Source organism: Tarenaya hassleriana, unplaced genomic scaffold (assembly GCF_000463585.1).
Source record: "Tarenaya hassleriana unplaced genomic scaffold, ASM46358v1 Cleome21, whole genome shotgun sequence".
NCBI lineage: Eukaryota > Viridiplantae > Streptophyta > Magnoliopsida > Brassicales > Cleomaceae > Tarenaya > Tarenaya hassleriana.
In genome coordinates, this window is record NW_010965451.1 from 1,690,008 (window position 1) to 1,700,952 (window position 10,945).

Consider the following 10,945-nt stretch of genomic DNA (forward strand, 5'->3'; position numbering starts at 1 on the left):
TCGGAAGAGAAACAACCGGCGGCTTCCTTTCCGATAAATCGACGTTCTGCTACAGTTGATTTCTTCAGATGCATTTACATAGAGAAAAGAGAATTAGGGATGGCGATGGAAATTAGGGCTCGTAAGAATTAGGGTTTTCTGCGATAAGATAAGAGAAGCCTCTGATTCTGATTTGGTTCTCCCTTGAAACTGCGTCTAGTTTTCACAAATGAAGAAGACAAGCTCAGTTGCAGACCCGACAGATAGTCCCCGTTTTTTGCCCTATTTACCGATATGCCACTCAACCTTTTTTTCTTGGACGTCACTCTTCCTTTTCTTTTCTTTTTTTTTTTTTTTGCAAATCATTTTTAATTACTACTTTCAGTAAAAATGGCCAAAAGAATGTCTCTCTCTCTTGACAATTTGACAATTTGTTTTATATGATGAATATCGAATACAGCCTCTAATCGTATCGGTTATATTTAAACATATACGATATTTATTTAGATATCAAAATCATTTTATTTGTGAATAATTGAAAACTAGGAAAAAAATATACAAGCTTTTAATTTTATTATAGATTCGGGCGGTTTAGTTGATAGAGACTTAATTATTTATTCTCTACGACTTAATAATTTCAAGCATTTTATTGATAAGTACAATTATATGGGTCTACCAGCAATGACGAGCCTTTCTAATGTAAAGAAATAAAATATTATTCATCCATTAAACATAATGGTTTATACTAGCAAGTACCGGGTCAAATATATAGGCGCTTTGGAAAGCGAACGAAATTTAGGGGTATAATTGTAAATACGAGGAGTGACAGGGAGATGGAACTAGACAAACCGAAAGCTCCGGTTGGCGGTCGGAAAGCGCTTCGATTCAGCAATCATTGCTCTCCAAGTCCGGGAAAACTTGTGGGATTACCGACACGTGTCATTACTCTCCGTTTGGAAGAAGAAATGCGTTAAAACGATACCGTTTCTTTACATGTGATGAAAGCGAACCGATCATCAGACATTCAGATTCACAGAATCCCAGATTGTGTAGGGATTATGTGTGTGTGATTTAACAATTTAGATGTGACAGGGTCGGAATGTATGTATGGTCTAATCAATGTACATGTTTGCCATGTCATCATCATAACCCTTCTTCGAAGATCAGATTCAGCTTATGACAAAGATGCATGTCATGTCATCGCTTTTATCTGTTTACCTTGTTTATGGAACGCTGCTCTTATCCGGTGAGGGTGTGTGTGTGTGTGTAAACTCTTATCCTTTTGCATGGCCTTATTCTGAGTGAATATAAATCCAACCCCACACACCATCACTTTGCATCCATCCATCATAATCCAGATTAATATATATCCAAAATGGTTATAATTTTATTAAAATCGAAATAACGAACTATAAAAAAAAAACAACTGAAAACCCGAAGATTTCCATGTAAAATGAATAATTTTATCAATAAAAATTGAACCCAAACTAGAATAAAACAGAACCAAATTCATTATAAAAATTCTAAATCCGAAATAATCGAATTCGAACGTAACCAAATACCTTACCATCCATCACTTGGGAAACAAAATACACAACATGACAGATTAGGGTTTTGATCATAACAATAATCGGTAAAGGAAACCATGTAAACTGCAATGCCCATTATACTTTTACAAGTTTAGCACATGTAGAAAAGATCATATATCCTCTCTCTCCCTACTCTAGTATTATAGTACCAAGGTTACAACACAGAGAGAGATTAGGTCAAGAAAATTTTCCCAGAAGCTCAAAACTGGAAACAATGACCTTACCCCCTTCATAATGAAATCACAACCTCCTCCTCTTTTCTTAAACCAAGGGAGCAACAGGGGAAGGTAGATTATTTGTGGACATAAAAATCATGTTTTTTTTTCCTAATGTTTTCGGTGGATCCCGAGAGAGGGGGTATCAAGAAACTAATGAATCTTGATCTTATTGTAAAGTAAAATATATGTATACCTAATGTTTTTTTTCTGCCAACCTTTGAACACTGCTTTGTTGAGTGTTACAGTTGGGCGACATGGCTGGTGATGACTTCAGGGCAAGACTGAGCTTGAAGGAGTTCCAGACGCATGAACGGTGAAGTGAACTGCAGGATGTAATCTTGATCTGGAAACAGATGAACGAAATGAGTAATTTGATAACAGACGATGATGATGTAAGGGGGGAAAAACAAACAGGAACAAGAAGCTTACTTTCTTTGACTGTTCCATAAAGCCAACATAAGACCTCGTCCGCAAATGCCAGACAAACACCTCCCTACCATTTACCGTAAGATACGGATTTAGATATATCACTATGGAGATCGTGAATTCCATTCATAAAGTTCATGAATAAGTGCATGCAGTTACTTATTCCATGATTTTCCGGCTGGTTCGTTCATGAGGAGACAGGCTGTGATATATCTATTTGGTCTTAAAAAAGAAACAGAAACTTCCATTCTAGTCATATATAGGATCATGTTTGATCTGGGCATAGATGGATTTCTAATTCTAACTATAGGTTTGGCTGACATACATGGTATGTAAGTTATATTCAATGACACATACGGTTTTCCCAAGTCCTCAACAGAAGATTAGCAGTTGAAAGTAGTCGGGTTATCGTAAAAAGAAAAAGGCCATGTGTTTATTCTGAAACGGAAATCCGAGATTACGTGCCATGCACGAGTTGGAGGCTATATTCGCTAATATCGAGGGTTTTACGAAAAAAAAGGTTATTTAATGGTAAATAAGGCTTTTTAATGTTCATGCAACTTCAAGCACAGATTAACTTACCTGCCAATAGTTGTTCATTTTCACTCTCTGCGTTATGTCTTTTGTCCTTAATCTTTCTGTATCGACCAGAACACCTCTGTCATCCCTGTTTCAATAGAAGACCGTGAAAACATAGTGGAATGTGCTAATGCACAAACAAAAACCCAGCCAGTGAAGTGTTACCTATATCCGACAACAATATAGGGAATCCCGGTTAGAAATGCATGAATCTGAAGCGGTGTAAAACATCCCAAAACATATTGTGTCATAACATTAAAACGCTGATAACAATTTAAAGGAAATAAAAATATATCTCTGTACCATATATTTGGCATTTACATACCCAATATTTTAGCAGCTCTTCTCTCTCAAATCTTTCCACTGTCCGATGCTCCAACTGCAGATTAGTGGACATGAATGCGTAAATGAAATGGGTATGAATAGGCACAGCTTTTCTCTGAAAACATGAAATGGGTTTCAGCGCAAAACCTGACGAGCGGTTTTAAGGTCAACATAAAATCTCCTGCCTTCATCAGTTGAGTCACAACAATCCATTTGCACCCCCATAAGAATACGATGAGCACCCAATTTAGTTTTGATAACAGCACAATATTCGAGATTGGCATCAACATGGCTTATTTCTTGACCATCAGCTCTTCCTGGGTCTTCCACAGCTAGGGCCTCAAAGCAATACCCCCAGTAACGTCTAAACAATAAACATAAGCAAAAAAAAGAAAGATGAATTTAAGACTAATAATAGTTCAGCATTATTTTTCTTTCTCGAACAGGAGTTTGAGAAATAATACATGCGGCGGTCCAATTCACTCTGTGGTCGCTCTGGTAGTTTATGCTCTTCCACATAAACCACACCATTCCGCTTATGCACCCCCATTTCCCATGGCTCATGCCGGATATAAGCAGTAGCCATTATCTAAGAGGGGAAAAAATAAGGAAGCAGAAAGAAAAAGATCTAAGGAAAAAACAAAGGCTTTCATCGAAAGGACAGTTTTTTTAGGCAAACGTTACCTTCTTCAGGCAGTCAGCAAATGTCTGTTTAAAGAAAAAAAAAGTTAAAACCAGAAAGCTCAGATAATATCTTAACAATTGAAAAGTAGAGCTCTAAGTATTTTAAATGGATATGGCTTGTGTACCACAAAATGAATGTTTCCCAGAGGAAGGTTTTTCGCTCTTGTACAAGCTAGTAGGTCACCAAATTCCCGAGAACCCTGTTCTGATTCAAAGTAAAGATAAAGGGTTGCCATACCAAATCAGTCTCGGCACAAATAGCTAAGAGACATGTAATAAAAGTTATAAAACCAAATGTTAAATGCAGTTACCTATTTTTTCGGTGAAAGAATCAAACCCTTGATTCAAATCAGCTCCAATGTGGTCGGGGATGGACCGGTTAAAAAGTCTCTAGAGAGAGGAAAATAAATTGCGTAAAAAGGCTAGAAAAGCGAGTTATACCCAGTAAATACGTGAAACTGATGAGTAGACTTACCAAGCTCCGCTCATCAAAGTAGACTTCCCCACCTTCTGCTCGACTATAACTAGCAATTTCGCATGGCTGGCGAATAATAAAAGGAAATTCAGGAAAAGTATGATTTTAAATGTGAAAGGATCATAATGAGCTACGCCAGAAAGAAAGTGAGAAAGACCACGTTACCTCCTGGAAGACGGTAGCTTTTCTGGACAAAGTTTCTGTGCTTTTGTTAAGTTTTAACTCGGACACAAACCGATCATCGCGATTCCCATTTGCAAATCTCAAGCCGTAACCATAACCATAGCCCTGTCTAGGAGGATAAGGTCCAGGTCGAGGAAGAATTCCACGGCCACGCCCAAAGCCTCCTCTACCTCCTTGATGCTGATTATTGCGTATGGCCGGTGGTAACACTAGCAACAAAATGCGTATATATATCATAAAGCACTGAATATCTAGACAAACAGAAGGGTAAAATCTTTCAAACGACCCATTGTGGTAACAAAATGAGCAACGAAAGAGACAGAAACTGTATCAGAATGTCACGTTCTACGTATCTTATGAAACAGGGAATTCTAAAACATGCTAAGCCTGCTTTGCAGACAGACTAAATCCACAAACAGCAAAGACAATGATATATGGTTTCATACAGAAGCTGAACTGACAGATAATGCGCAGTCCCGACAGTAATCTTCATTGCCCAGGAGACAGAAAGAAACGACGGTCAGAACAGGCACTTCAATTGTATACTATCCATTGAATGAAACATGAAAATTCTACTCTGCCAGTTGCAAAATTATATCAAATTCCGATACACATTTGCGAGAAAACAATCGACGCAATGCGAATTCTGGTAAACTGTGAACAAATTTTTCATATCAATCATAGAACGATTCCAACACAACAAATAGGAAATTGAAGTTACCAGGAATAGGGTATGGGCTCGTCGCAGGTGTATTCCAGTAAACTTCATTGTCAGAGCCAAAGAGATCCTTCTCTTCTTCCTCCTCTTCATTCCCGTCCTCATAGAAGCCCTGACCATAGATATTACCAGCGTTATTGCCATGGCTCTCTACTTCTTCATCCACCTCTTCTTCGCCTCCGCCTCCATCATTCCCATCGGGTCTTCTTCCACTGCTCGCACTCACACTCACGCTACTGGAATCTCCGCCTTCTCCACTACTTCCTCCGCCGCCGCCGCCGCCGCCGCCGCTTCCGCTGGAGGAAGACGACGACGAAGTAGCGGTGGAGGAGGAAGACGAAGAAGAAGAGGAACTCGATCGGGAACCAGAATCGCGAGAACCCTGGCCTCCATCGGAATCCTCGCCGAACAATTCGACCATGTTCATCTTGGCATAAACAAAAAAAAAAAGGTCAGGCGGTCGGGCGTTGTACCTCGGCGATTCTCCGAAAGCAGCAGCAGCAACAGCAGCAGAAGAAGAAGAAGGAAACCCCCCGACTAGCAAAAAAAAAAACAATAAACCGGTTCGGGTCTGTCGTACCGAAACCGGTTTAATCTATTTGGAGCTCGAACTTATTAATAATAACAGATCTTGGATCCACATCCACGCCACGGCCCACGTACTATTCAACCCAACAAAGATTTGGATTTTTAATTGTATTCAGAGAGCTAGTTTTTATTTTCTTAAAGATTTATTTATAACGATGATACGGAATATATTTTTTATATATTCACTGTAAATTTAATGTTCTACGAAAGAATAATACTCGATAAAAATAAAAATAAAATATATGCACTAATTAAATTAGATTGAGTCACCATCTCACCAATCCCTTTAGAAAATAAATACATGTAAGACAAACCATGCAAAGATGCCTTGAAATTATAAACTCATTTACAATGACATAAACCCTAAATATAACGAGTAAATCACCTTATGTCAAAAACGTATTCATAAATTAATGATCGGTCACTAGAGTTAGTAAGACTTGTTTGGCATTAAATAAATAGTATTGAATTTTAGATCGGATACCAATTGAAATATTACATCATATGATTAAAGAATTAGATTAGTACACTTAAACTATGGCTATTATTGGATCCATAACTACAAATCACATGATATGTATAAAAAAAAAGTTGTAACGCGTTAGGTACGTAGGTGACCGACAGCAAGCGAGGGATTATTTTAACGTAATTATTGTATGGATAATAGTTTGGTACTTCTTATAATATGTGCTTCGAGGTAAAATGGAAGGTTTTTAATAAATAAAAAAAAATAAGCAAATTAAACTTGATATAATTGTTACAAGTAATATATATTAAGAGCATATCCCGATCCCGATGGTACTGGAACTAGTTACGATTTTCTACCCTCGGAGAGCGCGTGTAAGCGACGAACTTGAGAGAGAGTGAATAGTCATAAATATTAAGAGAAAGGAAACATTCTACCATTATATACATATAGTAACTTATGACTCTCTGGACCCACCAAGCGCATTTTAGCATTAGCCGAAAGTTTTCATTTCTTTTGTTCCTTCTCTGGTGTCGGGATTATGAGCTGATTTTATGAAGGTTTAAGAATGATCGCTTTATTGCAGAGAGGACACTCGAATCAAGCTTTTTTTGTTATGTGATGATACTTAATTATTTGCCACTTGGATGCCAGATGAGCTTATCCTGCGCCGTCCACCTTGTTAACCTCCTCCATATATTACTACTTCCAAGCAAGACCCTTTTTGGGAACCAGGAAAAAAGAATCTTTTTTTTTTTGGGGGGTGTTTATAGAACTCAATTATTTACGTCTATAATCTATAAAAAAAAAGGGATAATTTGTCTGTTTTAAGACTTGAAAAGAGTTGATAAATCTCGTGATCAAAGGCCAAACAGATCATAATCAGAGGCTGCTTCTACTGGTTGTCGGGTAATCTTCAGTTCTTGTCTTCCTCTGCTGTTTCTTATCTCTGATTTGTTCCCGAAATTCCCGGTCTTGATCCATTTTTTCTCATATTGTTTCCTTATATAGGTCTTCACACTTTGCTCAGAGAAAACTCTGTTTTTGAATCTGATTCCTTGGCCTTGTTTGAGTTTCTTGTTTCTCTGTATTGTCCTAAATCCTCGACCCTAATCAAAATCTACCCTTTAGTCGGAGTTGAACTGCACCCTCTGCCGGTCTGTCCTAACTCCGCTTTCCGGGTTGAGTTTGAGTTGACTTTTTTTTTTTTGCCGAAAGGGAAAAAGGGGATGGAGGAGTACAAGGAGATGAAAGTGCTTGGTTCGGGTAACTTTGGAGTGACGAAGCTTGCCCAGCACAAGCTCACCAAGGAACTTGTCGCCATCAAGTACATTGAACGTGGCAACAAGGTTTAGCCATTTTTAAAATTAAAAGAATCCAAAACTATATACATGTATGTATTTTTTGGAAGATTAGTATGTTATTATATATTGTGGGTTCAATCAATGAAAGATCGATGTGTTTCAGATAGAGGCGAATGTGCAGCGTGAGATAATCAACCACCGGTCTCTGGTGCATGAGAATATTATAAAGTTTACAAAGGTGTTCTTGACGCCGACCCACTTAGCCATTGTCATGGAATACGCCGCCGGTGGTGAACTTTTCGACCGTATCTGCACTGCCGGCCGCTTCAGCGAAGACGAGGTCCCTTTTCTTTTCTTTTCTGTTTTTTTATTATTATTAAATTCTATTTAAAAATTAACAGAAACAATTTTTATATGTTGAAATTTATCTTGTTGTTCAAATGATACCGAGCCAATTTGGATTAAAGCGGATATATATATGTTGTCTTGTTATGGTGAATGGTGGCAGGCTAGATATTTTTTCCGACAGCTTATATCTGGAGTCAGTTATTGCCACTTAAAGGTATATATATATATATATACAAATAATATAAAATCGTGTATAGATTATAGAATGCGTTGCTGTGATTATGTGATTATTGGGGCTGTTTTGTCAGGAAATTTGCCACAGGGACTTGAAATCGGAGAATATTCTGTTGGACGGGAGCCCCAACCCTCGTCTCAAAATCTCCGACTTTGGTTACTCTAAGGTTTATGCACAATAATAGATACATCGAATATATTTAATATAAAAAAACTTTATAATATATGGTTTGTAATTTCACAGTCTGGTTTGCTGCATTCGAAACCGAACTCAGCGGTCGGGACACCAGCTTACGTGGCTCCCGAAGTCCTGTCCCGAAAAGAATACGATGGGAAGGTAGGTACTCCTCCGTTCTCGTTCCGAACGCATATATAATGCAAACCCTAATATATAATTTCTATGCACGAATATTCCAAACATTAAACGCTAATGTATCTGAAAATATCTCATATATATAAACGGAAATGAGATTTAGATTTTGGTTTTGTGGTACCATATCATAAATTAGGGTCAAATCTGTGAAACGATTAGGATTCGAAATCACACCCATTTTATAATCGATAAACTTCGGTTAGCATAACGTATTATTCGACTTTACCAATGGTCGGAACCCGATTACTAAAATTACTAGACACATTTTTTCATTTAAGAAGTAGAATGACGTTTAGTCCTGAAGATACACCTTTTTAACATGTCATGTAAAGGGTATCTTTTAATCTTTAGAATCAATCGATACGTGTGTGTGTATATATATACACGTACGTGTGGTACGTACGTAGGTGGCGGATGTGTGGTCGTGTGGCGTGACATTGTACGTAATGTTGGTCGGAGCATATCCATTCGAGGACGCTGAGGAGCCGAGAAACTTCTGCAAAACCATAAAGAGGATAATGGCTGTCCAATATTCCATACCCGATTACATTCGTGTTTCAACGGAATGCAAACACTTGCTCTCTCGCATTCTCGTCCTTAATCCATCCAAGGTACCAACGACAAAAATAATCCCTTTTCCACACACAAATTATTTATATATATATTTTTATATATGAAAATCATTTCATTCATTAATCAATAAGACGATGGTTCTTGTTCTTGTGTGTGTTTGAAGAGGATCACGATACCGGAGATAAAGAAGCATGCATGGTTTGTGAAAGGATTGCCGAAACAGCTAATGGAGTTTGACGAGAAAATCAACATTAATGGTGGATCGGTGGACGAGGAAACCGTTCAGTCGGTCGATGAGATTATGCGTATAATACAAGAAGCTCAGTCTCCTGCCCTCGCCGATGATTAGTGGTTTTTAATTATACAATAATAACCGAAATTACTCTTCTTTTTTAATCCGAAAATAAATTTTTATTCTCAACTTGTAAAGTTTATTTGAAAATTCAATATATGGATAACTAATTATCCTAAACGTTTTTTGCAGTGTTTGAATAATAAGTTATATGCATACGTACATCTTTATATATTATATCTCCACCTAACAAGTTCTTCTTCTGTTCTCGAAGCATTCAAGTTCCATGGATGAATGCATGTGATAAATTATATATAATAACACGAATTTTTTCACATTCAGATGGATGGAACCATCTGGATAAAGTTATCCGACTTGGTCGGTGTCGCCGTCGAGTTCCCGACACGTTCTTCCTCGTCTCTCCCTATCTCCTCGGCCTCGTAAGTTCTGTGAACACCGTACAACGCGTAGAACAACGTTATCAAGCTCGTCCAAATCGCGAATCGCTGGAAAGACAGCGGCTTCAACGTCGTCATCAGAAACACGTTTAAGAACGCCGAAATCGCGGCGGGCCACGGCATTAGCGGCACGGACCAGGCGCCGGGATTTGGCGTGGGTGATCGGGACGCGTGATATTGGAAAAACGCCGTGGCTGCGATTGCGATCGCGGGGAACAGCGTCAGGCCCCACCACTGTTTGTTGAGTTTCCACCAGACGGAGAAGGCAATGGCGGAAAGTGAGAGAAGAGCGAGGAACGAGAGGGTATGAAACGGTGCGTTTTGGGCGGTGATAGTGTATTTGCGGTAGATGAGGGCGTTTGCGACTAAGTAGAAGACGCAGAGCGTTCCAAGTGAGATCAGCTCCATTACGATTTCGAGGTCTGTGAATAACGCAATGGAAGCTGTGCAAAGGCCTGAAAAACAACAACAACAACAACAACATGAATTGGATCAGCAACTTAAAGTTAACTACAATCTCAAAAGAGATTAATGTGTTGTTATGTTCATGGTTTCACCTTGATTACTGTCGGATGATATGGGAATATATGTAATCAATTATGTAAATTAAACTTGATTTAATTATAGTGTTCTTTGTTTCCACTTATATTTAAGAAAAGTAATTCTCTTTATTATGAATAACATAGACAACATTTGCTTCAATTTTTTCTTCTTCAATACGTGGTTAGTATTGATTTAATCCTTTTTATTTAACTATGTGAATAACATTTATACCTAAAAAACCTAATCCGTTTTTTTGTTAAAAAGATTCACCTCGATTAATTAGTGTTGCCTGAATGAACCAACAAATTAGTGTTGCATGCGTTGAACGTGATATTAGAATATATGATGCATGGGTTATGTAAATTTAATTTGATTTGGTTATAGGGTTTGTTTTCACTTATATATATATATACATATATATATATATATATATTTAAAATCTTATTTTCTTTTAAGATTAAATTTGTTCTGATTTTTTTTTTTCTGAGATTGGAAGAAAGAAGGGTTATACCGAGAAAGAGAGTGGCGTTGAGGGGAGTGCCGGTGGAAGGATGAACTGTGGAGAGGCAGGAAGGGACCAACCTGGCTCTT

The 10,945-nt window shown here is 37.9% G+C and overlaps 4 protein-coding genes across 7 annotated transcripts in view; 1 reads left to right on the plus strand and 3 right to left on the minus strand.

The window, feature by feature from the left end:
* The window catches only part of LOC104814452, a 3,717-nt gene extending 3,513 nt beyond the window's left edge, over positions 1 to 204 (minus strand). Inside the window, exon 1 of one of the 2 annotated variants that reach the window (XM_019202601.1) lies at positions 1 to 204. In XM_019202601.1, coding sequence (XP_019058146.1) covers positions 1 to 74 — 74 coding nt within the window. In that variant the 5' untranslated portion in view covers positions 75 to 204. The other variant, XM_010542491.2, reaches the window with a different exon arrangement.
* Positions 205 to 1,613: 1,409 nt separating this feature from the next.
* On the minus strand, positions 1,614 to 5,681 carry LOC104814458 (decapping nuclease DXO homolog, chloroplastic-like). The gene is made up of 13 exons (XM_010542503.1): positions 5,179 to 5,681; positions 4,440 to 4,666; positions 4,275 to 4,340; positions 4,111 to 4,189; positions 3,925 to 4,004; positions 3,800 to 3,823; positions 3,580 to 3,704; positions 3,263 to 3,479; positions 3,117 to 3,170; positions 2,957 to 3,003; positions 2,795 to 2,879; positions 2,216 to 2,279; positions 1,614 to 2,129 (listed from the first exon to the last, which is right to left on the minus strand). The coding sequence occupies exons 1-13, from the start codon at positions 5,600 to 5,602 to the stop codon at positions 2,026 to 2,028; spliced, it is 1,596 nt and encodes a 531-aa protein (XP_010540805.1). The 5' UTR covers positions 5,603 to 5,681; the 3' UTR covers positions 1,614 to 2,025.
* Positions 5,682 to 6,755: 1,074 nt separating this feature from the next.
* On the plus strand, positions 6,756 to 9,544 carry LOC104814459 (serine/threonine-protein kinase SAPK3-like). 3 transcript variants are annotated; one of them, XM_010542505.1, is made up of 9 exons: positions 6,756 to 7,138; positions 7,241 to 7,316; positions 7,448 to 7,578; positions 7,697 to 7,873; positions 8,042 to 8,095; positions 8,190 to 8,282; positions 8,360 to 8,452; positions 8,896 to 9,099; positions 9,225 to 9,544. In XM_010542505.1, exons 3-9 carry the CDS (start codon positions 7,459 to 7,461, stop codon positions 9,408 to 9,410), a joined length of 927 nt encoding a protein of 308 aa, XP_010540807.1. In that variant the 5' UTR covers positions 6,756 to 7,138; positions 7,241 to 7,316; positions 7,448 to 7,458; the 3' UTR covers positions 9,411 to 9,544. The 3 variants fall into 3 exon arrangements, with proteins under 3 accessions (XP_010540807.1, XP_010540806.1, XP_010540808.1); XM_010542504.2 differs by lacking the exon at positions 7,241 to 7,316; XM_010542506.1 differs by lacking the exon at positions 7,241 to 7,316 and having other exon boundaries at positions 7,456 to 7,578.
* Positions 9,545 to 9,645: 101 nt separating this feature from the next.
* LOC104814461 (cationic amino acid transporter 7, chloroplastic-like) overlaps positions 9,646 to 10,945 on the minus strand; it is a 3,955-nt gene continuing 2,655 nt past the window's right edge. The window contains exons 5-6 of the mRNA XM_010542507.2: positions 10,866 to 10,945; positions 9,646 to 10,266 (exon numbers count right to left, since the gene is read on the minus strand). The exon at positions 10,866 to 10,945 is cut by the window's right edge and continues 6 nt beyond it. Of these exons, the coding sequence (XP_010540809.1) occupies positions 9,692 to 10,266; positions 10,866 to 10,945 (655 nt within the window). The 3' untranslated portion in view covers positions 9,646 to 9,691. The remainder of the gene's footprint in view (positions 10,267 to 10,865) is intronic.

Excerpts from the sequence above, each read along its gene's own strand:
- LOC104814458 (XM_010542503.1), bottom strand. The coding sequence starts at position 5,602 with ATGAACATGGTCGAATTGTTCGGCGAGGATTCCGATGGAGGCCAGGGT. Across the intron at positions 4,667-5,178 it reads GAGCCCATACCCTATTCCTG|TGTTACCACCGGCCATACGC; the intron begins GTAACTTCAATT and ends TTTTGTTGCTAG. Across the intron at positions 4,341-4,439 it reads AAGCTACCGTCTTCCAGGAG|CCATGCGAAATTGCTAGTTA; the intron begins GTAACGTGGTCT and ends ATTATTCGCCAG.
- LOC104814459 (XM_010542505.1), top strand. The coding sequence starts at position 7,459 with ATGGAGGAGTACAAGGAGATGAAAGTGCTTGGTTCGGGTAACTTTGGA. Across the intron at positions 8,096-8,189 it reads TCAGTTATTGCCACTTAAAG|GAAATTTGCCACAGGGACTT; the intron begins GTATATATATAT and ends CTGTTTTGTCAG. Across the intron at positions 8,453-8,895 it reads GAAAAGAATACGATGGGAAG|GTGGCGGATGTGTGGTCGTG; the intron begins GTAGGTACTCCT and ends GTACGTACGTAG.